The sequence below is a fragment of the Athene noctua genome, chromosome 1, assembly GCF_965140245.1.
Source record: "Athene noctua chromosome 1, bAthNoc1.hap1.1, whole genome shotgun sequence".
Taxonomy (NCBI): Eukaryota; Metazoa; Chordata; class Aves; order Strigiformes; family Strigidae; genus Athene; species Athene noctua.
Genome location: NC_134037.1, coordinates 97,791,407 through 97,817,516, shown reverse-complemented (window position 1 = coordinate 97,817,516; position 26,110 = coordinate 97,791,407). Strand labels below are relative to the sequence as shown.

General features: G+C 42.6%; 1 protein-coding gene across 1 annotated transcript in view; it reads right to left on the bottom strand.

Annotated features, from left to right (window-relative positions):
• PLB1 (phospholipase B1) overlaps positions 1-16,234 on the bottom strand; it is an 81,868-nt gene extending 65,634 nt beyond the window's left edge. Inside the window, exons 1-12 of the mRNA XM_074897062.1 lie at positions 16,186-16,234; positions 11,798-11,835; positions 10,559-10,622; positions 10,005-10,063; positions 8,492-8,532; positions 7,588-7,631; positions 6,552-6,636; positions 5,963-6,014; positions 4,702-4,788; positions 4,160-4,222; positions 2,829-2,911; positions 269-347 (exon numbers count right to left, since the gene is read on the bottom strand). Coding sequence (XP_074753163.1) covers positions 269-347; positions 2,829-2,911; positions 4,160-4,222; positions 4,702-4,788; positions 5,963-6,014; positions 6,552-6,636; positions 7,588-7,631; positions 8,492-8,532; positions 10,005-10,063; positions 10,559-10,622; positions 11,798-11,835; positions 16,186-16,234 — 744 coding nt within the window. The remainder of the gene's footprint in view (positions 1-268; positions 348-2,828; positions 2,912-4,159; positions 4,223-4,701; positions 4,789-5,962; positions 6,015-6,551; positions 6,637-7,587; positions 7,632-8,491; positions 8,533-10,004; positions 10,064-10,558; positions 10,623-11,797; positions 11,836-16,185) is intronic.
• Between the last annotated feature and the right edge of the window lie 9,876 nt (positions 16,235-26,110).

Sequence of the window (26,110 nt, the reverse complement as noted above, 5' to 3'; positions counted from 1 at the left end):
GCCAGGTTACTGGACAAGATGGATCATTTCTCTATATAGTCATCAGAAACTTCAAGAGATACTAAGATCACTTGGGTATAGAGAGAGCTTATCTCCAATGTTCCCAATCTAAGAAATGGGGTTAGGATTGCTGTGGACATGTGGTAAAAAACCCTCTTACTCAACTGCCTCATTGCTATTCCTTCCTTAACTCCTCACTTCAGTCTAATCCAGAAAATGAATAGATGTAACTAGCAATGAGAGTCAAACAACACAGAAGATGCCATACCTGATAGGACCACCTCAATATGTTATCATCTAATGTGGAGTGTTCACCAATACAATTGCACCGATTCCTGCCTGGATTGCTGCAGAAAAGAATGAAAAACATGGAAGACATTATCAACTTTTGACAAACAATACAAATAGCATGAATGAACTCTTTTAAGGCACTGACATATCTTGAAGACTAAATTGTTGCATATATAGGGAAAGCTACATGAAACATCCTAATTTTTGATATAAACATAGAATGATATAGATGTCCACATCCAGAGCTTTGGATTGCTTCTTGATTTGGATTCAGATGACAGATATACCAGACTTGGATTAGCATGGGGTCTCACAAGCTAGCAGCATGCTCACGCTTAAAATAGCAGCTGCACTAGTTTTCAAACATTTCCCCCTCTATAGCCATACAGGAGAATTAAACATACTCAGAATACTTTCACAGAAACTTTTGCCTTCGTATTTGGCAATAAGACCTGCATCTAGAAATGCAGAAGGAAGCTTAATGCTGCAAAAAATTATATATACTAAAGGATGGCCAGACACTGTCAGGCAGCTAACCAATCTCAGCCAAATTTCTGACCTGCAAATTGAGATGTGCATACTGCATATTTCTGCAGCTAGTTGAAGAACTCAGACCTCCCAAGGCTATAGACAGGAACAATAAAGGATACATTTAAGATTAGTCTGGTTCCAGCAAAGATACACTCAGTGGAAAATGTCTGGATGGACAGCAATTTGAGAAATCTTTCTGTGGGATTTGCATATATAAGCAGTAAGTACCTGTCATGATTAGACACTCTCTCCTTTTCACAGAACTTTAGCTAAACCTATAAAAATGGAAGTTGTCTGTTAAAGTGCTTTGGTCACTACAGGTCAGTGAAAGACACAGGAACTCAGGACCAGAATCTTACCCAAGCCTAACAGAAGAACCTCATAAAGTAGATGAGGAGAGTTACATACCTAAAAATTGGATTGACACACTAATTTTAGTGCAGACAACACTTCTAGTTATTAGAAACTAATGAAGGAAGAAACTTTAAATCCGTATTATGTATCAAACATCAATGCCTAAAGTTAGGTACTGACATGGGACTGGGAGTGTCAGCCACTATTCTTTTAGACACTTGAGATTTCATCTTTTGGTATGGGCTTATGTTTTTCTTTCAAAGCACAGTTCAAAATGAAAACTTGGTAGCCAAATGCTGGGGCCCTTATCTGGGAGACAATCCGGGCCTGAGGCTGAGATGAACCCAGGAGTTTATGAAAGAGTAAAGTGCAAGGCTTGCAAGCTGGTGGAACTGTTCAGCCGGATAAACACAGTGACAAGCACATACTGACAAGAAAGCAAATTGCCTTAAATTGAAAAGGAAATATAACAATTCCTCAGAGGAAAAGAAAATAGATCTATTTAATTTTATTTTTTTAAGGTCTTCAATATATGGAAAGGCCCATTATTCCTAAATCAATCTTTTCCAAATCTTATTTACCTGTCTCGCATTTTCCCCCTTAGTGCCTGTGCAGGAGAAATAAGCTACAATGCTCTGTGCAGTCACTTTTGACAAGGAAAGCTTCTCCTCTGCTTATACTGGTTGTTAAGCACATGGTTACACAGCAGCCAGACCCCTTCCTTGACTAATGGAACATCTCCTGGGTTGTATACATGCAAAGCTTGTGAAACACTTCAGGATAACTATATTAGTACATATAGTGTCTTATGACACAGGGAAAAAAAACTACTGTGGAGTAAAATGGAGTGGAATCTCATCAGCTGTAAACTACTCCATTATAACTGTCCATGTGCACACTCCTACTCCATACTAAATCGGGACATAAGCTACTCACACTTTTGTTAGAGGGTACTGAGAAAGGGAGATAGATGAAAGCATCTAAGCATGCAGTTACCATAAGGAACTGACAAGTTGGATGTTCTCCATCCTGCCATACCCTAAGACCAAGTAGTAGCTTTCACATAGCCTATTAATGTGCTTTAAGTCTAGTTATTCCTTTTGTGACCATTGATACCTAGAAACTTAAACATTTGAAGAGCCTTCAGAGTTTTTGACTCAAGAGTTTCACAGCAGAAGTACCACTGACTAAAAAGCTGAGGATAGGTAGATTGTGCAGTCTTGTGACTATAATCACGGTACTGGGTCTGGCTGGGATGGAGTTAATTTTCTTCATAGCAGCCCATATGGTGCTGTGTTTTGGATTTGTGGCTAAAACTGTTGATAACACACAATGCTTTGGCTGTTGCTGAACAGTGCTTGTACAACGTCAAGGCTTTCTCTTTTTCCCCCACTCTGGCCCAATATTTAAACGTATGCTATCCAACTTGGCAGCATTAAAAGCACTTACTCCTCCTGGTAAAAATATGCCTTGCAGAGAGAGTTTATCAGAAACAAAATGGAGACCTAAAATATTTGTCATGCTTTTGTATTAAGGGCAGAAAAAACTGTTCAGAAGGCTCTACCTCAGTTATAAAGTCAATATGTATATATAGCTATGTGTCTGAACGCTAGCAGGAGACAGTGTCAAGCATTTAAAGAAACCTCTGTTACCTGACATTATTGTAATCTTGGCATGCAAGAGAGAAAATTGTGAGTTCAGTGGAATCCACCAGATTTACAAAGGCCTTGGGAACCTACAGTAACAAAGCAAAAATTAATCATGTTATATTTGCAATTAAAGATCAGCAAGTAGTGATAACAGTAAGTTATGTCTACAACTTCACATGTGTTTCCTCTGGCCTGGGGTTCTGCCTGCATAAAATCAATAATTAAGTCTTTGCCTGTTCTGCTCTGAACCCTATTCCTATGCCTGCCATCTAGAATAATGTTGATCGTCATTCATGAAGTACTTGTGACCATGACTTCTTGACTGAAGCCCAGCAATTCATTTTACATAACCAAAGTGGCCATCAGCCAACTAAATTGAACTCAAATGAACTAGGAACTGCCTTTTTTGTGGCAACGTACCAATGCAAAGCTGGGGATGAAATGTCCTGTATAACAGCACATGCACTCCTGCATCCCGCCTCACCTCTCCCCCAAGCAGAAAGCAGATTTCCATTTACATAATGATATTTCACTTTTACAAGTGCACATAAACAGATTCTGTAAATAATAGTGGAGAGACTCTGAAGAGAATGTGTGGGTGGAACTTCACCCATGCACAACATTTGTTGAAGTCAGTTTGAGAAAAACAAGTGGTTATGGCCTGATGCAATCAAATATTAGCAGGTTTAGAATATTCTCTAGCTCTTCAATTCAGCAAAACAAAATTCTTGGAATATGCTACTGAAATACTTCAGATAAACAGTTAATAGTCTGTTTTAGCAGTGATAGATCCTTATCCAGAAACCATCCTAGGTAAGTGGATAATTCTTAGCTCAGCCAGCTAGAAAACCTTTAGAAATGCTGAGATCTTAAAATGAACACATAATAGGAAAAAAAGATTAATTATACATATTTTTAATGGGTGTTTTTTCTGGTCTGTAACAGTCATCACCAGGTAGTTAGAAGCCTGTATGCTGCTTAGGTAGCTCTACACATCCAGGAATTAGATATTAGTTATTTTCACAAACAGTCCTGTTAAACATGAATGACTTTCAGACAGATGTACTCCAGTTTTCATAGAAATCACTTAAGAAAACAGAGACTGAGTGGTACATCAGCTTGTGTTGCAAAACCAAGCAGTTACCTATCCATCCTTTCTGTTTGCATGCATCAGCTTTTTAAAAGCAGGAATAAAACTCTTAGTGACAAGGAACTGAGCCAATGAGACTGGTGTTCTAAGTCACCTGAACAGTGGTACAAGCCCTAGTTCAGTGAGGGAGACTGGAAGAATCAGCAAAGGATTCAGGTATTCAAGGCTGATGAATAAATCTTACCTTTTTATACAAAAAATCCAAGACAGTTTTAAGTTGTTCCAGGTTGTGCAATACGCAGTTCTTCTGTAAATGAAATGAGAAATGCCATCAAAACTAGTAGAAAAAACAAAGTTACCAATTTGCCAAGAGTCACAAACCCTGTGTGCTGAGCTGTGTACTGAAGGGTTACTAACAACCACTATATTCTTGACTCAGCCTTAGCCAGCACCAAGAAAAAAAATCCCATGGAACATCTTGTAATTTAATTACCTGTATATTTTTTTAATATGTTGTCTAAGACAAGAATGGGGAAGAAAAGTATCTTTAGACTTGAAGGTGGAAAAGATATTTTGCTATAGCATCTCAGACTTAGGATCACAAATTAAGTACAGATGTTTATAAATACAAAACACATCATGTGCCAGGAGCTTACATCACTGAATAGAGTCATTTCAATATCCTGGAACTAATAACTCCTTTAGTTCACTATGGCAGAGAGCAGAGTCTGGGAAAGTTTCATAACCACCTGCCTTGACTGCTAATCCACCCCATGAAAAGCTTACCAGGTGTGGGGAGGCACAGGAAGAACATGGGGTTCCAGCACTAAAAAAAATTGTGATTAGTTTCCAGTCATTTTGGAAGTCCATCATCTGGAAGAAAAGAAAAAAAAAGAAGGTATAGGATGATAAGAAACCTATTTGCTGTTTTCCTTTCTCACACAAGATTTGCTATGGCTTTAAATCAGCAAAACCAAGCAGTAGTCCATGGCCCAATCCTGGCAATCCTGATCATTTCCATTTGACAAGCCATCCAGCTTTTCTCTAGAATAGACAGTAAATGGATGGTTAGGCAGCAAATGCTGCAATTAAAGCTGAACGCGCACCTATAAAAAGCTCAGAATAGAGCCAGAAATTGCTGCTGCCATTGGAGAAGATGGGCACACACAAGTTAGCACAGAGCTTGATGATGCTTCTTTACATCACTGTTGCAAGCTTGCTAACAGGGTTAATGTTCCTGAACAGCTGAGATTTTATCCCACTAGTGTGACACAGACTGGAACAAATATCTGAGAGCTAGAGCCCTGCTCAACTGTGCTATGTTTATTAGGCAGTTCTCACCAATCCTGAAGAGCATTGGTTAGAACCACTCAGTTCCACAAAAATGTATGCTAAGTCCATGTACAGTCGAACAGACTCCCTGTAGATTGAAGAGTCAGTAGCAGAATCACCTTGGCAATTACATTTTCCCATTACATCAAGACCAGTTTACACAACAACACGCCTCAGCATTAAGAAAAATGAACATATAAAACTCCAGGATGGGATTTACAAAGGACTTGACCATGAGTGACGATTCAAGCTCTCACCAGCACCAACCACTGACATCAGCCAAAACATATCTAGGTCTTTACTGTCCTTTTTGAAAATATGAACCTAAAGGACCAAGAGGAAACTGAAGAGGCAAATACTGAGAGTTATTATTTGTGTTCTTCTCAGAAACACTGGCACAGTTATGGAGTGCAGCTAGCAGAGGTCTCGCATCCTTAACCATTAGAAAACAAACATACTGGCTTCTCTACCAAGCTCTTCAGCCACTCTGACAAACGTAAACCAGATGGGATACTTTCAAGAACAAAACTCTGTACTCAGAAGGTACAGAATTGATTCATATTTACAACAGAAATACCAAAGTCTGTTAACCTAAAGAAATGGCATTTTTTACTTTGAAGAAAGTTTTGAGTGCTGTTTGAAGTATTTAATCACATTTCTCCCTTTTTCTGCTTCAACACCAAGCTCTCTGAATTGTCCTGTGTTTTAAGCAAACCTGATTCTCTTTCATGAGCTTCACTGTTTCTTCAGCTTGATGCAGGAGGTCTCTGAAAAGCAGAAAAGGAAAGAGAAACTATAAAGGCATCAGTAAGGGTAAAGCTTTAGCTGATTTTTACCATTAACACAAACAACATTTGAGACTTCAGGTGGGATTAATCTTCTCTCCTAAATGTGTTAAGATTAGACACTTGTCTGTGCTACACAGAGAGCCTCGGGTGATTAGCTCATATTCAAGCATCTCACTTTCAGACATGTGCACTTAGATGAAAACAGCAGACACAGCTTGGTAGGCACACCTCTAACTCTATTTGAGCCAGAAAATTTGTTTTGCAGCTATGAAGAGGGAGATCTGATGTTAAGTCAGGTGATCCAGACCCCAAGGCACACAGTGGGCTTTGTTTCTGCTCCTGCTAAGAGGTGACAATTGAGCCAGAGTGACAGGGTCTGTCCCTGGAGGGTCTGTGCAGCCTCTGCCAGTACTGAACATATTCTGTGTCCAGTGAAGTGCTCCAGCACCAAAGGCTTCCACCCTCTACCTTACCAGCTGGAAATCAACTGCCCAGCCAAAAACCCCTCAGACTTACATGGCTTGACTGTCTGGTGTCGCTCCCTTTGTGCCAGGTGGAGGAGACTGGTGTAGGACCGAGGGATTAAAACGGCTAATGAGAGCTGAATGACATACACGGGTTAGAAGATTTCTGCATACAAGGGACTGTTACTCTACCGTATAAACACAACAGAACTAAAACATCCAGAAAATGTAAAATCTGAGGATCTCTTGGCAGGCATGAGATGTATGTCCAAGCCCCTCTGCAGCTGTTCTTGCTGGTTTTGCTACTCACTTTCTTAAGTGGAGGTTTGATGTCTGTGTTTTCCTCCAGACTCAGGTCAGAAACCTCCATCCCCATCTCTCATGGCAGGCACAAGTAGCATAGGTGGATTTAAATACAGGCAGCTATCAAAATGAAGCTACAGGGAAGGGCTACCCAGAGACAGCCTGCTGAAGCTGCCAGGTTTTAAACCCCTTTCACAGGGAAATGGAGGTGACATTAAGACACTAGGCAGATTTGGAGGGGAGGAGCTATCCACTACTCAACTCGGCATTTCAGTGGACCTGAAGGTTTTACTTGCAACACCTTTCAAGCAAGTCAAGGTTGCCTTCAGAGTCGGCTGGAACCAGTTGACAGGTGATGAATTAACATATGTGGTGCATCTATGGCAGCTCCAGTGTAAATCCTGAACACGTGGTAGTGGAAAGGGTACCGGACAGGCAAATTCACACAAGATTTCACTGCGCTAGCATAGGCAGCAAGCACACACCAGCAGGGACTGTGGCATGGGTAGTGGTAGCAGCCCAAAAATCCCTGTTGGGTGTGTAAGACTCTTGCAGCAGTCTGCCAGCACCCTTTCTTCACTGCTATTTGTCTACTTGGACAGTCTCTTTAAAGCCAGCACAGATAACCCAGCCTAGCTGTACTCATGTCCCCCAAGTACAGGGGCTTCGCTTACATCCCTGCAGTGTGCCTGTGCTGCACCTGCTCTGCAGCCAAGAAAGGCCCTGGAGCTCCTGCCAGCATGCTGTTCAATTTGCTTGAGTTTCAGTGTGACAGCAAGACACACCTGCTAAAGTTTCCACGCTTACTTCAAGAAGGCTCTTTCCTGTGCTATAGAAAGGGAAGAGAAAACAGGAAGTTGCTGTTACTACATTTCTCAAAGAAAAATTATATTACAGCACAGCCTCAATTTCTTATTAGCTATGCTACAGCTCAAAATGCATATTCATGGCAGCTGCTGAAATTAAGAATGAGGACTTTCTTTCCCCAAAATCATCATGTCATCAGCTACTGCTGCATAAGAACAGTCTTAAATATATATTTTTTTTCTGTCTCCGTACACTCTGCATGTTGCAGTAATTGTGCTTATGCATACATACAAGTAATGCAGGGACCTCTGTGTGCATCCATGTACAAGTGGACACAGATGATTTTACAAACATTAAAAAAAAATTAGTCTTTTAAAGTTCGTCTGTGCAGAGCCAGAAGACCTATGCAGATGTGCATCTACAAGGTTTAGCCATACATTCACTTGATGATTTAGATCTGTTAAGGGGGCATGAGAGAAGAAAATGGAGTAAGGCTTGTCTATGAAGCACTGGGAATCATCCAACCAGAGGATTCTTGGGATCAGGACTCCTGGGTTCTTTCTTTGCTTTGATAAATTCCTGCTTTCTGGTCTCTAACTAGTATATGATGATATTTACTACCCAGGATTCATCATGTAGCAATGATTCTTAATCAAGGTTATTGCAACTCTAAGGTAGTTCTATATTTTGCATAAGTACAAAGAATTTCTGTTAACTAAGGACTGGGAAGGATCCAGTATCTCAAAATCCTTCATATTTTGCATAGCCTTTCTCCTCCTCTCTACAAAACAATAATAAGACTTAATTGGGCCCAATTCCTGCACTGTGATACCGTATAAATTAGTGTTATGACACTTAGCAATGCTAATAATTCCTTGTTACCTTTGGAGTAAATCCTCATGATGTACACCAGATCCTGGTGTCTGTGAACAAGCAAGCAAAAAGATTAGCATTAAGCAAAGGGTAAACTATCTCTACATATGCTGTTCCTCTACAGTATTCCACTCCTATTATAGATGGCATTGTTTTTGACATACTCTTCACCATTGCACTGTAGTTATTCACAGATGTGAATTCTTTTCCAGGGCTTCCTTATTACAGCATATTTTCATAGTCTGGTAATCCTTTCTTAGTTAGTGATTTCATTAATGAATTTATTACATATGGCTTAAAATAAAATTTGACTAGAACTCAAATTCAGTCAAATGTAAAGTTGTTCTAAACCACATTGCTCTGGATCTACTCATTTTAAACAAGGGACATGACCTGAAGTCATGTAGATAATTCACATGGATGGCACTCAGCCAGTGAGGTGTCTGTTAAAAAAACCTTTAACATTAAACAGAGGAACTTCATTGATTTCAGAGAGTCTGAGGAGGAGACAGTAACAGAGATGTTTGTTCTAGGAAAGTAGACATTCTTTGAAAGAAGATTGTTTATGTGTTTTTCTATGGCACCATCCACAAGCAACAAAGACATTAGCACAAAAAAGACTTGCACTAAAGGGCCATGCATCTGATACCGGTGAAACGCCTTTGCATTCTGGACAATTATTTTCTTCTAAAGAGGGAGGTACTCACAAGGAGTCCAGGAGTGCTGATTTTCTAGTGGAAAGCTTTCATCCCAAGAAAAAGTTTGATGTCTTGATGAATACTACCTCAAATTTGAAAGTTGTTTTGTGATAACAGAGAATCTCCCCCATTTCTTTACAGTTGTAACCCTGCAATGGCTACCAATTTTTGCCCAATGTGCATTGCTACACTTCCTCAAAGCCTGAGAATTGTGGTTAAATGCTTTTGATAGGGCCTCAATTCTATTTCAAATATTCACTTCCAACTATTAAGATAAGCAAAGATAATCCATATCTGACTGTATTAGAACAGGCAGGAGAACTTTATCCAGTGATTTATACATCAGAAGTATATCTTTGTGATTGTCCTACAGCCCCTGCCTTCTAGACAGGAAATCAGTCTCTACAGAAAATGCTTCAACAGGATGGAAAATCTACTGCATTTCTCAATAATTTGTGGTGATCACCAAAATTGTACTTTTCCACAGTTTTAATTTTCCCAGCTTCTTCTTCCAGTTATTTGACCTGCTATGTTCATTGCTAGGAAAATCCAAGCACTCTAATCAAATATCATGGTTCTCTGCAAGAGCACTGTGATCACATTTCCTCCTGCACGAAGTCAGTTGGCTATTTTTAGACTCAGGGCATACTGGAACACTGAACAGCAGGTATTTCCAGTCATTTTTCACCAGAAGCCTTTGATGCTTGCGGAAAGAATCAAGTCCTAAACGCCCTAACTGGGACCCCAAACTACATCATCAGCTCACTTCATCATCACAATGGAGGAAATGGGTCACATCGAGCACACTTCCCGCTTGTACTTACTCTTTGCAAACTTCCTATTGCAGTGACTGTTTTAATGTCAGCTGGCCTCAAAGCGTGAACTGTAGAAAAGCGAAAGATGTCAGGTTAAAAAAAGAGCAGTGACCTTGAAAGAAAATTACATTTACCGATATGCTAAAACATAACAAAATTGATTGAAACATAAGAAGTCTATACTGATCTTCTTGATTGGCAGTTTTAAATCAGAGAGGGTGAGAAACTTTACTCAGGTAGAGTACTCAGTTTACTCAGTAGATGCTTTGAGTACTTTGATGCACTGAAATGATCAATCATCAAGCAAAAACAGATCACAAAACACTGCCGTGAATGATTTAAGTAATAGCAGCATCCTCAACTATTATAGCAACTGAGGAAACAAAGGTAGAAAAGTTATTATGAATAGAACAAAAAATTAGGACATTTGTGGAGCCTACCTCCAGTCACATCCCACACATATGCATCCCCTCAAACAGCTGATTTCTCTGATTTCGCCCCCAGCCCATTCTCAAATAATTTTGGGAGGGAAAGCCTCTGCAAGGATAATATCAAACACAAACCTGAAGTTGAAGGGGTCTCAGGTAACATCACCTGCTCACATGGAAACTGGAAGCTTCTTAGAGCCTTTGACATAAACAAATAAATATGATTTATTGCTTAGCTCTAACAAGGAAATTTGTGGAAGGAGAGGTCCTATGGGCTCTGTTCTCACACAGTACCAAGCTCTTACTCATGTAAGAGCAGTTTTAAAGAACAATTACACCTCTAGTAGAAATACATGGGAACACAGGTCTGGACAGCTGTACTGTCAAATCCACTCTTCCACTCTTCCAAAACTTGACAATTTCTGTCTTCTTACTGATTGCCACAGAACTGGGTCTAAGCAAACAATGAAATGTGCTGAACGCAACCTGTTACATCTATTGCTGCAAACAGTGAGTGCTTAATCTGGAATAGGTCATAAGGACGGCTACTGCATATGCATCTTCACATACCAAGGGGCACCCAATGGACACAACAAAAAGCTACATCTCTAATGTGCAACAGGAAAGGCAGAATGAACCAATTCTGGGTCCTTGGCAACTGGCAAAATTCCCAGGTTATCACAGCAAACACTAAAGGGGGGGGGGGTGGGGGGGGAAGAGATACATTTGGGGCAAGGATGTGAGTAAAGTTATTCACTCAGCATGAGTGACAGCTCAGTACCACTAGGAACATTATCTAATGCCCTCCTACATCCTAACTGTAGTTATGGCCCAGCTTCTAGTACTTTAGAGAGGGAAGACAAACCCTCCAGGGTGACAAGGCCTTCCCTCATCACTATGACCATGTTTGGTTAGCTGACCATCACTACTACGTAAAGGTGAAATCTGTGTTGTGACAAGGGCTCCACAATCTGTATTGTGACACAGTCCCCATACACTCCTTAGTCCCCAGTTGGAGGACTTTAATGGTGCACATGCTTTGCACCATTATAGCACAAGGAAGAGTTTAATCTTGTGTAGAATTCTAAAAGAGCAACACAACATCCAGGAACATGTGCTAACCACAACCGATCTACGTACAAGATAATAACAAACATTGCTCAGAGAAACCTTTATTTCCTGATTAGGTACTGTAATCTTGCAGCTGCAATATCACATTGCTGACTCATTTGCTTTGCATTTATTCTTTGCAGAAATTAATAGTTTAAAGCACCAAGCTGTATTTTTCCTTCTTCTGCCTGCCTCAGAGGAAGCAACAGCCAGAAAGGTGATGATAGGTACTGAAAAAAAGATAAAGCTGTACTCATACTTTACCTTTAGTTTCTCCTGTTCTTCCAAGTTATCTGCATTACCTTAAAAACATTAAAAGAATGAATTAAACTATTCTTTTTACCTTAGAAAAACACTTCAGAAGACTTAATGTACCTAAAACCATAGAATTCTGGAGAGGAGCAACCTTTCTCCTCTGCCCTATTTTCCAAAGATGAGGCTCATCCCAACAACGAAATGTATTTTCTTAGTTTTTGTTACACTAGAATAAGATTTTAGTTATTATAAGCAGGTGAGATGTTGAAAATAGTGGATTACAATGAAGTCATACACACAGGTGATGGTCTGCTTGTGGATATACTCAACCAACTTCATCCTTCACAGGCCTTTTCTACCCATTTTCCTCTTCAGCATGTTTCATATACCACTGTAGTCTTATTCTGTCAAAATTTAGAGTGAACATGTGGAAGGTGGAACTCCTTGAAAAGGAGCAATTCACATTAATCTACATCTTCCACAGTTAGATAGCAACATCACACTGTTGTGAGTTTGCCATAGTGATACAGCAGAAACAGCTGCAATTTATTCTCTTAGTAGAGAGTGTTGACAGATGAAATAGCCTGTGGAGCCAGTAGTCAGGCCTGTAGCTAGTTCAGTAAACATTATTCTCTTTCCTTGAGTATACACTTGGATTTATACACACAGATTTTAGTTTGTCCTAAAATGTCCACAAACATGGCCACAAAGTCTGGGTCTGGATCCTCAGCTGAACTTCAAAGCGTTCTCACAGCTGTCCCTGCTTGCCACACTGAAGCCATCAGTATCCAGAAATCTCATGAAGAATCTTGCTGTGCTTAGAATAATTGTCCTTTAACATCCAGGAGCTACTAGTGGAATATTTAGTCCTGCTGCAAAAGTCTGCTTGTACACTGTTCTTTCCCTGTCAAAGACAGAGTAAATGCAGAGCAAGCACGGCCCAGGAGGTGAGATACGCTTGGTACACAGGGTAGCCAGCAGTCCTCACACTGCAAGGAGGCGATGTGCCCGGCAGGAGCAGGGGACTCCAGGCAGCCCCTGTGGGCATGGGTACAGGTGCACGCAGAGGTCAGCATGGTGGCAGAAAGCCACTACTGCTCCCCATGACCCCCTCAGCCTGTCTCATGAGACACACTACATAACCTTCTTCAAGAACTGTCAGCAACTTCCATACATTTGGAGTTCTTCCCCACCCCCCACGGGTTTCAGCCATGAGCTATTTGCAAATTTATACTATCTTTACTGTACTTAGTAGAAATTGAGACAGTTGCTGTCTGGCTGTTGTGTGGTATTTTATTTAAAATTTGTGCTTGCTCAATCCATGTTTGTAGATGATGCTTCACTCAGGACAATAACCAGAAACCCAACTCTACTGTTCAAGATACTGGAGGCATGTACAAGGAAGGACTTGTCTGCATCACACAAATCTGTTGCAGAAACTCAGCATCTTTAAGAATTTTAACACTAAATTTCAACTAAGTTTGAGAATAGATTAACGGGTTACATTGAGGGAAAAAGAGGGTCCAGTCCTAGTTTCCAGGATTGGGGGTGTCAGAGGGGCTAGGAACAATCTCTCGATATTTCAGAGATTTAAGAACGGCTGTACTGTGTCATACTGGAGGTCCATCTAATCTGGGATTCTGCCTCTGACAACATCCAAATGCAGATGCTTAGGGAAAGAATAAGGAAAATACAGTTATACTTCCATGCTCTATCTTTCCAACTATTTGTGCTATTCGTCTCCCTAAACAAGCAATTACTTAATGCTGAAGAACTCCCAGAGACCTTTTATCCATGAATTTGCCTATTTATTTTTCTAACTCTCTCACTTTCAGCTTCCCCAAGTCCTGTGGCAAAGGTACTTCATCACTTAATTACATGCTGAAAAAAAGTACTTTCTCATTCATTAATAACTTGATCTATTTCCTTGGTGTTCTTGTAAAGAGTAGTTATTCCCTTGTTTCTACAAAATTTACCATTTTGGATATGTCTGTACGTTGTTATCATATACCTATCCATCCTTCTCCCAGGCTGAAGGGTAAGTCTATTTGATCTCATGTGGAAGCTGTTTTGTAAGTCTGAGCACTCTTCCCCTTTATCCTCCTCCTAGGTTTTTCCACATCTTTTCTGAGATGAAAAGTCTTGACAACTGTCAAGGTTCGGGTGAATTATGGACCTATACAAGCAGCAGCAAAGTGTTTTCTATGCTGTTCTTTCCCTGACTCCTGAAATTGTTTGTCTGTCTGACTGTCGCCAACACCGAGATGACGTCCTCATGCCTTCAGACAGCTATGTTCTGTGACCAAGCAGTGTTGAATTTAGAGTTCACCATAGAGTACATATAGCTAGAGTAAGTTTTCCCCTTATGTATTACTTTTAAGTTTTCATTCTAAGCATCCTGAATAGTTTTGCGTCAGCAAGCTTCTGAATATGCAGAGAGCCCACGTCCCAACACAGATCAATACATGCCTCTGCAGGTTCACTCTCCCCTCTTCTCACAGTTTGAAAATTTGCAGTCTGATTCTTCAGTCCCCAGCTTTTAACCAGGGGCCCACAAAGATGCCCTCACCCTTATACCATGACAGCCAGCTTCCTTAGGAACTCTTACTCAAAAGATTTGTGGAAATCCAAGTACATCACAGCTGAATAATCAATCCATGGGCATGTTACAGATTTTCTTGATCAATTCCAGAGAAGCTCCCCTGTTACATTTATGCCAAGTCAGTTCACTCTGTTGTTTATGCTGCTATCACCAATGTGCTTAGTGCAGAAGACAACCTTACTGCTTTTGTACAACTACTACCACTGCAGTTCCTCAGATCATTCTAAAATGGAACCCATTATAAAAACTTCTCACATTTGTCATCTTCCATTCCTGACACCAAGGCTGATTCAAGAAATACTCTGCACCACAGTTAATACAATGGACACCACAGTTAATACAATGGACTTGTTCATATTTCTGCTTGGCTCACTCCCTTGGGTGGAAAACATCTAATACTGGCAGTTCTTTTACTGTTTGTACTCAATTTGTTCAAGGATTTGACTGTTCCCATATTTGTCCCCTGTGCTGAAAGGCTCTGAGTGCAAGGCCATTTTTAATCTCTTGTGTAGAGGACACCAAAGAAAACAGAAATTAATTTAGTTTTTCTGCTGGGCTTCAGCTTTCTTTTATACATCAGTCAGCCCTACAGACTCTCTCTTTCAGATGTATTTGAAAAATGATTTATTAGTTTTTATTCCTTCAATAATGATTAATTGTTTCCCCTCAGATTCATTTTTGGCTTGGCTGATTAAATTTTAACATCTTTAGTTTTCTAGAGTTTGCTTTGGATTTATGCTTTCCATAGGATGATTTATTTTTTTTTTTTTTAACTCCTGGTGCTCACAGTATTATAATGACTCCTTTACTCTATCATTTAATGATTCTAGTCTGTGTTTTTCATTTTCTCAACATCACAAAAAAAAAAAGAGGGAAAGAACTTTTCTGACGATTTTCCCAAAATCTGGGAGAAAGATTCTATTCCTTCCTCTCTTGCTCTTCTAGTTAACCTGTTGCAGCTAATAATTTTTACAGGCTGCTATCAACCAACATTTTTTTCCTGAATCAAATTTTCACAGGAACTGCACTCACCATGCATCTTTTCCCCCAAAATAAAAAGCTCAGATGTGATGATTTCTTCTGTTTATTTTAGGAACCAAAATCTCCTAACAATTAGTTATTTATCAGAGCAGTTTATAATCCTCTGAAGATACTTACCCTCACAACCTACTGGTAAGGTAAAGCGCTATTACTATTTATCATTACTTTCTTACAGGCAGAGAGAGCTGAAGCACAGACCCAATAAGGCCAAGACATACCCAGCATTTTTAGTCCTAAGGCACCTACAAAAATGGCATCTGGCACCAAATGTGGACTTCACAGACCCAGTAGAGGGAACAAAGGCTCCCCCCTACCCTGAAATTTGCAGAAGTCTGAACCATGATGCCCTGAGTGCCAGGATGCTGCCTAACCCATTCACAAAATCACAATCACTGAAAAGAAGATGATCACAGATATGAATTCAGAGAAAACCTTTGTCCCTTGCTTGAATTTCTGCACCATTTTGGGACAGATCTCACTGTCAGTCTAATTATTTGATTATGTTTTCCTCATCAGAAAGCCTTAGTGCTGCCTAAGATGCAGTCCATCCCCAGAACAGTGCAAACTAATGCATGTATCCTTATTGAAAATGATCAAACATACCCAAAATTACATGCAAGATCACAGTTCTACTCACAGATTTTCTTCATCTTGCTTCTAAGACTCCTGCTATACACCCACCTTGCAACAACTAAAAATATAGGTTCCTAAATACTGTGTAACTCAAATTTTCAAAGGGCCTTTCAAAACTTACCTTCCGAGGGGAGCAACTGAAGGAACAACAGGCCTAACAATAGCTTCATGATAAGTGCCTCTACGAATTGATAATCCTGGAGTGCTGTCTGTTAGACATTAAGGCTGTGAAGAAAGAAATTCTTGTCTTTTTTCTCCTTTATATTTTAACAAGTTGATAACTCAGCAGCCATAAAGTTTATTAGCCTCTTTACCTTTGGAAAGCAAAGTGACAATGGTATCTTATTTCAAAGATACTTCCAACCCCAGTTTATATATTGCCCCATCCAAGGGTCAAAGAAGTACAAGTAGCATGGCTTCTCTCACTTGTTCAGAGACAGCTTGCCACTTTTCAGGGAGACTCTCAGCAAATATGAGGACCTAGATCACATGAGTCAGCTTCCAGCAGGGTCAAGGCTCTTCCAGGCAATACATAACACATTCATTTGGCATTAGCCTGCCTCTACCAGGGAGGGAAGGAGCCTCTGTTCCTGAGGCAACAAGAGTAAACAAGCCCTATGTAACAGTGCACATCCACCCAAAGAGAAGGTTGTACTCTTCCTCTTATTTCCTTTGCAGCCTCTGCTCCTTCCTTGCCTTCAACCAGCCTCATGCTGTGCCTCTACCACTAGCTCCAGAACCATCAGCTCCTTCCTCAAGTTGATTTGTCTCACTACAGGTCCAAAAACCTAAATCTGACAGGCTGCCAGAGCAGGGCGAAGAACATCAGACACAGCAATAAAAGAGTATGGGAGGGTCATGATCTGAGCAAGGAGAGTGAGCCTCCACCCAGAGCAACAGTGAGCCATGGTGTAGGGCAGCATAGCTCTGCCTTGTGCTGGGAAACCCTGTCCTAAAGTGAGACAGTGTAAGGGATGTGTCACCTCTCCTGTCACCCAAGACCATAAAGTCCCATGATAGCGAGAGAAGCAGCAGAGGTGCCGAGGAAAGCAACACAAACCCTTGAGCACCACCAGTCCTGACAACAGGGATGTTAAAGACCACCTCTACAGCTTTAGCCCATGGGATGTCAGCAGTTCTTCCGGCAAATGTTCCTTCACTGGGGTATGCCTCACTGGTATTTGCCGAGACAGAGCACTGGTGGACAAGCAGGATCAGTAACTCTGTACTCATTCTGCCCAGGTATCCAAAACCCTTGCTACAACACTACCACAAGAGTCCGGTCAATCCTGCAGATTCAAATAGCATGGAGAAACACCAGTTAGACTGTGATACCTCAATTGCAGTGTCAGGATCAAAGCCCCGAAGAGCAGCCTGCTGTCCTCACACAAAACACCAGAGTCTCTCCTGAGCCCACTGACACCCAGATAGAGCTCCTACATGAATAATGGGAACCTGCTTAACTAAATAGCTTTAAATGCTTAAGCAAGCCACTGACACACCCATCTCAGGCAGTCTAACCCATCCTTCAAAGGGCTGCTTATTTCGGCTTTCTGTTTTTTCATGACCAAAATTTGACATTCTTTGAAGAAACATGTTGGAGGTAGATCTTATGCCCACTTCACTTTTCAAAAAAAAGGAATGTAATATTAATTCTGAACATAAACAGCTATTGTTCAGAGTGACACACAAGGAGGAATCCACACAGATAAAGGAAAGCATACCACCACCCCCTGAGTCTCCAACCCCATCTCAGCACAAACATGCCACAGACCTCACCAGTGCAAGGAGCTGCTCACCTCAGACACAGCAGCGTGTTCAAGTCCAAGACGAACAAGCTCATTCCACTTGGGGGTCTCACAACCTGAAACATGGTTTGAGACCCAGGCTCTTTTGACCAGTAAGGTAATGAAGAATTAGAAGCTTGCTCACTGTCAGGGCACCACATCAGCCAGCAGCTCCCCTGCCTTTCAGCCTGAGCCGAAATAGAGCTCCCAGGCACATGGGCAGGATGAGGGAGGTCCCCGGTGAGGCTGGTCAGGACTCTTATCACCTGTCAGTCAAGGTGGCATTGCACAGTCTCAGCACGGATGGGTGTTACTTTTGGTGGGTTTTGTCATTACATACAAGGATTTGTAGCTGCTTCACTCTTCAACAGGAAGTTCTTATTACAAGCCTGAAAAGCAGACTTCTTAATGAACAGGAATGATTTAAAATCCCCAAAAGTCTCTTCCTCATTGTACACCAAACAAAACATGGAAAGGAAGATAGCATTAATTCATACATTTGCCATAAACCACAGCTTCAAAAGTAAGAGATTAGCCTTTAGACACTGTGACATGCTCCAGAAGGAAAACAGTGTTAACTGCAAGGCTTGTAAATCTTCTGTAAACACTCCTTCCCACCACCCAAGCATCAAAATAGCTCCTAGATTAAATAGCAAATAGCAAGTGGTAGCAAAGATCAAAGAAGTTTGCAAAAGAGTAAAGAAAGAATTTTCTTTTCAATGTAGAAGGTGTGAGAGACAAATTATAGCTTTTGCATTACTGCAAGGACAAAGCTAGATGCAGCCATAGAAGGCATGGAGAGCTCCAGACCATGAGCTAACCCTCACCTGATGGTATTTAGGAATACCCTAGGGAACTGCAGCCATGTGCTTAATTACCTAATGATCCACACAGAACATCTTGTGTCTTTCCTGAAGTGCCTGCTCCTGCTCAGGTGGGATGAGGAGCTAGCTGGATCTTGTAGCTAACCCTGCCTGAATTGTGTGTCTTCTTGTTACTTACCCTGGATGGAGAAGACTCGTAACAACCAGCACAGAAGAGCTTTGTGCGGGAGTTGGTGACGAAGAGCAGAAGTTTCGTGCCTTGATACTTTCTCAGGCAAAGGACCTGTTTCACATGCCTAGGCCCACAGTGCAAAACACTACAAAAACAAAAGTCAGGTCCTAGTTGCAGCTTTGAAGTAAGCAACACCCAAACTGATACTTAAGCATATGCCCTAAAACATATTATCCAAGCTTCTTGGCCCATTGCTACACTTCTAGGTGGTTTATAATATACCTAGAGCTTCACCTCTTATACCTGGTATGGAAAATATGGCTGGGAAAGCCAAGGGGTTTTTATACTTTGTCTTTTAAGGTTTTTCCTTATCTACTCACTTAAACGGAGCTCTTCCCAGCATTCCTTTTACTTATACAGAATACTGAAAACCAGGAACTATGACAACCTAAGTCCTCACCTATAGGATCAGTGGTTTAATATACAAATAATGAACCTATAGCTGCTAATTAAAAGAAAAAAAACAAACACAAAACAGACACAGAGCCCCATAGCACTCAACCACTCATCATCAAACCCAAGATGTTTGTCAACATAAGCACAACCTTTTACTGAGTGAGGAAAGCAGCTCAATCAGCTGCTAACAAGCAGAGGCCATATATCAGAGGATAATGTAATTGCATCCACAAAACTATCATATTACACTGGCATACCAGAGGACTTGTTGTGGAAATAAAGCAGATGATTCTCCATTTCATTTGAAGTCACAGCCTGTCTGTGACTTGTCAGTACTTCAGCTAATCCTGCTATCTAGACAAGGCCTTAGATCTTCAATTTTATATTTAGAAAGCATAACCCTGAATCGTTCCGCCTATGAGACCCCCATCCATAATGGGTAGAACATGATAGTGCTGTGAAACCACAAGGAGTAAATCAGACACAACAGTGAGACGTTTCACATTTTCTCATGATGGTGTGCTATTGCCTCCTGTTGCTGCGCTTTACGTTGCTGGTAAATTTAGTGCACACTCTAGACCTAAACAGCAGATCTTCCTCCACAGGATTGTTCAGGCATGCAGCGGAGGGTGAGGAGATCAAGTGAGGCCAAGGGCAGCCGGGGACATAAATCACAGGGCAGCAATTCTGCGGCAGCAGGCAGGAGAGCTCTACAGCTTAAAGGAGGCTGCTACCACCTGCTGGAGAGAATGCAAATAGTCTAAGGAAAAGAAGAAACCAAACGTTAATTTAGCCGTTTCGGGTAGGAGTTGGAAAGCACTGCTCTGTATATGGGCAGGTTACTGAAAGTGGGCAAAAGGCCTTGTAATACTTGGTGCCCTCCTTAAAATAAACCCAAGCTTCTGGAGTTGCAGACGAAGAGGATCTAAATTGTTTCTTAAATAGCTTTCAAACCCAAATACCTGTATAACCAAATGCAAACACAAAGCCTCAAATACTTCTTTAAAGTAAATTTTTCTAAGCTCAGCACATGACTGAAGCACTGAACTTTTCGCTTGGATACTTGGGATTGGCAGAGCTACTACAGAGACCTGAGCTGTGGTGATAAATAAGTAAATAAGCAAGGTCACCGCTGAAGTTACAGCCATGGTTTGGATGAGCTTATGAAGCAGCAGCCTCCTGCAAACACCCAGCAGTAGCTGAAGGCAGCAATATTACAGCGAAACCTCAGATCCAACATTAATAAGTGAATGAAACTCGAAATTTCTTCTTTGTGCCTGCAGGAGGGCGCAACTTCCCACACAGATTGACTACTTGGCAAGTGCACAAGCCCTTTAGCCACTGACCTGAGGCTGGCACCGAAGTAAAGCATGGAGTCTGTCTCCACAGACTGTTCTCGGCACTGCCAGAGGCTGCTGTTGCCCCAGCCTGCCTTGGCAGCTTGTACAGCTGGCACAGGTCCCTCATGCCCCATTGCCTGTCACAAAAACATGGTGTACCCTCACAGCAAAAGCTGGAACTGCTCCTCACTGCCTTTTCTAACAGTTTTCAAGCCTTTGATATAGGTGAGCTGCAGATCACACCATAGGTTGAAATCCCCCCTGCCCCATAGGGGCGGGAGCCCAGGGGCTGTGGGAAGGAAGGAAGCGGGGGTCCCCCTGCTAGTTGTTGCCCTTCTGTAGGCCAGCTGAAGTCTGAAGATGGCTGAGGTCTTTGAACACCTAGAGAACAGTAGGTCAAAATTTAAAGATCCTCTGCTAAAGACTCTTTACTGACTTCTCTGTAGTGTGAGGATTTGTTTGACTGTAAGCGGCAAGAAGCTGGGGACCAGATACTTCCCATGGCCTCACCTTCAGCTGGCCCCTCAGTTATCAGATCAGGAGATAATGCTCATTTCTGGAGAGCTCTGTTTACAGTCACAGACTTGGGAGAGTCTGCCAGTGCTACTACAGTCCTGACAAAGGGGCACTGGCAGGAAGGCAGATAGCAAAGGGAAGCAGTCTGTCAGCCTTTGATAGACAGTGATGGTGTTTTAGAGTAGGGACCATAAAATGTATGCTCTCTTCCTGTGAGTCTCTGGGTGAGTTCACTGATGCTCACATCCAAAGTACTTAACTCTCAAAGATTTGCATGGAAATCAGGCACCTAAGTAAATACCTCTCTGAAATGAAGCCCAAGTGTCAATGCACTGTGGTTCTCTGTAAAATGCATGGTTCTCTGTAAAATGGAAACACTAGTATTCCCTTTCTCCCATTCTTTTCCATTAAGTTATAAAATTCCCAAAGCAGTGCCAGCTTTTTGCTGTTTGTATTTATGCCACAAAGGGGCTCTGTTTTCAGCCAGTGCTGTAATTGCAGCAATGGTGTGGGAAGCTCCTGACTCTGCTCTCTGAAGCTCTTCCCACATGAAGGTACAACACACAGACTCCATGGGGTCAGCCTGTCTAGGTGCCGTGGTGTCCCAGACTTGCTAGTCCATCTACCCACACCCCAAAAACCCTCTGTTTACCTGACTCCCCCGAAAAAGCTTGTTTCTCAGCCTGCCTCTACATGTCAGAAAACATATCCCTTTGACCTCAATGAGCCAGCCCCAGCTGTGCTATATTCCTCTTGCATCATTAATACTTGTGCTGCCCTTGAAAAAGAGAAGACTACCAAGTGGTAGCATAGTGGATGAGATGGGGAGAGGGGGTAAGGCTGCTTTTCCTCATCAGGGATGAGGCTGTTTGACTCTTCTGGCTGCAGTTGCACCAAGCACTTACAGAGCTTTACACTCCAAGGTCCTTGAGGTCGATCAGTTTTCGTCCGTATGCAGATGAAGCACCTGGAGCCACGAACTTATGGTGCAGCATGCTCCCTTTACATACCTTACACACCACAAATTGTGGCAAATGTCCTCCCACTGTAGTGTTCACCATCTGTGCAATGCTTTGAGCTGTTCTCACCTGTTTTGTGGCTAAAAGAGCCAAACATGGGTCATCCAGGTGCTCTGTGTCTTCTTGCTCACCGGTTCTTTCTTCCAGCGAGCAACAACCGCAGTGGGGCAAACCTGAGGGCAATAGTTCTAGTGCTTAGAGAAGTAGGTTAAAAGACCTTTGGACACAGACACAGGTTTTGCTAAACGACCATGCAAAGGCAAGCAGCTAAAGCCTTCACTAACTGTGAAGAGGTGCTTACAGAAGCTAAATTTCCTTTTGTGAGGCAAAGAAATCATAAGGCAATAACAAGCGAACACCATCAAATCAATCCTAAACCCGCAGTCACACACGCCTCAGCACTCCAGAAAGGGGAGCGGCTAACATGGCATAAAATAAATAGGAGGAGTGAGCATACAGAAACTATAGAAGCCAGACTGAACTAGAAATATTTACAGTGTAGGGTGGAAAGGAATATTACTGCTCTGCCTGGAGCACATGGCCAGGGGCCTAAATGACAGTTTGCATTTGGGAGGTCACGCTTGCCTTTGCCAAATGTAACTCTCATAGTTGCCACCAGAGGACACCAAATTCTTACATTTTTACTCCCGAACACAACGTGTATCCGAACCCTTCAACCGGGAGTAGGAAAAAACTGTAACGGCAGTTGAGCAGTAGCTCCGGTCCTTGGGAGGGGAAGCCCAGGCCAGGGAATTCTTGATGAGACCTTTGGTTGTCCAGGTGTACCACCACACAACAACAGCTCCGTCTCCTCCCTTACAGTCAGAAGCCAATTTCAAGCTTGCATATTTTCAGCAACTGCATGCTTTGAAGACCAGTAATAATACAGAAAATATCAGTGATTCAAACCAACACTAGATGATCAGAGACCAAAAGCCACTGCCAGCTGAACAGATGCTCTTATCCCATATTTTCACTGAAAGAGCCTTCCAAATTTCACAGCTTTGCCAGGCTTCATCCTGACATTTCAGCTGAATATTACAAGAATGCCATGAAGTGCTAGAGGCCTTTGTTTTTAAGACTGAAAGGCTGGGCTCTGGAACCAGCTATGGGTGCAGGCATGGGCCTGTGCATAGGATTTTCTGAACAATTAATCTGCACATTATTATTTCAAGTGATCTCAATAAATTGCAAAAGCTGCTCAGAATCAACTGGATAAAATTCAATAAAAACACAGCAAAGTACTATGATTGGGAAGGAGAAATTAAGTGCACAAATGAACGACTTGGAATAATTGGTTAAGCATCAGTACCACACAAAAGGATCTGGAGGAATTAGAGTGGATCATATAATGAGTCAACGGTATGCTGCTGTTGCAACAAAACCAAACATTTCTTTTTGGATATATTAATGGAGTGTCATAAGTATGTCACAGAAGGTCATTATTATGCTTTATCCCAAAAGAGTGCTCACTGATGCTAAAAGTTGTGCCAAATTTGGGGCACCAGAGCCTTCAGAAAGATGGAGTTTAGAATAGACCAGCCAGCCATGGAACCAGGAAGCTTAAGAAACTCTGAGGAAAACTGGATGGACTGGGGGAGCATTTTCCAGGAGAGAGGAGAGTGAGATGGCCATCCTGAATGCAGGGGGCTCTTCTAGCCAGCAGCAGTTATTATGCATCTATTTCCCCTGGCAGCTCAGAAGAAACATACTCAGAGAGGTCCCAGATCAGTGTGGAACAAAGACAGACACCAAACCCAGGGCTAGTTCAGGTTTCATCTCAACAGGCATCTCTGGTTTTCTTACATAAGAGGGAAGGCATGCAGGTGGGGGATGGGAGGGGTCATGAGTTTTGATGTGACTGTCAGTGACAACCTGGAAACTTGCTTTCAGGTGAGGAATGGTCCTTTTAACACAACAAAGTGGCACACCCAGGAGTGCATACACAGACCACACCTACTGGAGCCAGCTTCCAGAGGGTTGTTTGTACAGCAAGCAAAGGAGAAAATAAAGATTGGAGATGGAGCTTCCTTTTTGCCCATTCCTCCCCCAGGTTAACCTGACCTTATGAACAGTATAGCAAGGCTGTTCACATACTACAGCTTTCTGTGGCTTGTGGGGTCCTTTGTAGTCTGACTAAGTCTCACAGTCTGTTAGATTCCTGTCCCTTAGAACTGATTTCCACCAAGCACCTAAACAAATTTGGGTATGTCCCCTTCAGCGAAGGCCTTAAGCACATGCTTAAATTTAAGCATGAGCTTCAAATGAAGTCCTGTGTTCAATGACTTCTGCAAACAAGGCCTTAACCTTAAAAATCATAGATAAAACAAGTTTTCACTTTAGCTACGTTCACACACTTTCCTCAGACTCCTTCAAGTAGAGTCTACCACCTCTCTGACAGTGAAAAAGATGCCTTGCATAAGAAGACTCCCTTGCTTCCTCTCTGCTGTAACTCATGAGCTCTTCCCTGCTCCAGGGCATGTACCTCTAGGGACAGATGAGATCTATTCCTGTTTGTTACTACGCAGAGCTAGATTTCAGCAGCAGCGATAAGGGCCCTTACACATCCTAGCTTGCTTGCTGATACTTCCCTTTTCTCTGGAATTCATACTCCTCACCCGCCCTTGCTCCCTTCCCCCTTCCCTATTTGCTCATACTTCTGGAAAGATGACTGAAGGCTAACTAATGAGTAAGACGCTGCTGCACGTCATCACCTGTCTGCTGCAAGAAGGGGTGAACAAGTTCGTTTGTCCACAGGTTAAAGTGAGGTTGCCATCCAAACAAGGAGCATGTAATTGGGAGACCAAGCAGTGGGAAACCTGCCCTCTCTTCTCTCTCGTCTGGAGCATTTAATTTCTCTTGTTTTCTTCATTGCGTACACCACTTTATGCCTTCACAGCATCTTTCAAGCAAGGATCTCAAAGGGCTTCACAGACCTTAATTAAACCTCATAAATCCCTAATTGATGGATGAAAATTCTGAGTCACAAAAAGGTGAAGTGATGTGCTCATGGTGAAACAGTGAGTCAGTTGCAGAGCTTGGAGCAGGGCTGTGGTGATCCCAGTCTGGTACTAGGCATCTTCTCCACTTGCCAGACTTTATGGAAGACGTGGCTCTGCTTGGAGAGTGAGTTCAACAGCTGCCTGACGCAGCTCCCAGTGGCCCTTCAATCACTGGTGGGGAACAAGCATCAATGGCATTTGGTACCATGGTACCCAACACTGGCTAAGAGTTGAGGCCAGGTTGCAGGAGTACTGCATAAACCAGGAAGAGCCCCAACACCCCACTCTCCACTGGCTGTGAGCCCAAAGCCTGCCTGGGCCCCAGGGCATTTCCAAAACCTCAGGTGGCAGGCATGGGACAAGGCCAGTCCCTTCACCCTCCCAACATGGCGGCTTGGCAGGGGGAGGGTCTTCATGCCCTGATAAATGCCTGTGGGAGCAATATTGGAGCCAGCTTCAGGCTGGCACAGGGGCCTGCCATGGACTCACTGGAGCACAGTGAGGCCCTTCCCCGGGAGACTCAGCCCACGGGCCTGAGACAGCTCCTGGCTGCCAGGTGGACCTGGGCAAGTCCCTTTTCTCCTCCATTTCCCTCCCCATCCTTTGTTTTCATGTCCATAGCATGTAGGCTGGGCTGGGCAGGGACTCTCCCGGCTGGGCGTTTGCACGGTGTGGCCCTGGTCAGGCCCGTCCGGGCTGGCAGGACGGCGCGACCCTGCCCGCCCAGCTCGTCTCGGTGCCAGGGAGCTGATCCCTCTCGGTGGACATCGTCACAGTCTGCTTTCCAATTATAGCATTTCAGGGCTGCGACCGTGTTTAATTGTCTGAGTTTTATAAACACTAAACGGCCTTGGCTGACGCCCGATTTAATGATCCCCTGCAGAAGCGACTTTGGCCAGCCGGCTCCCAGCCGGGCCCTCACCACGCCCA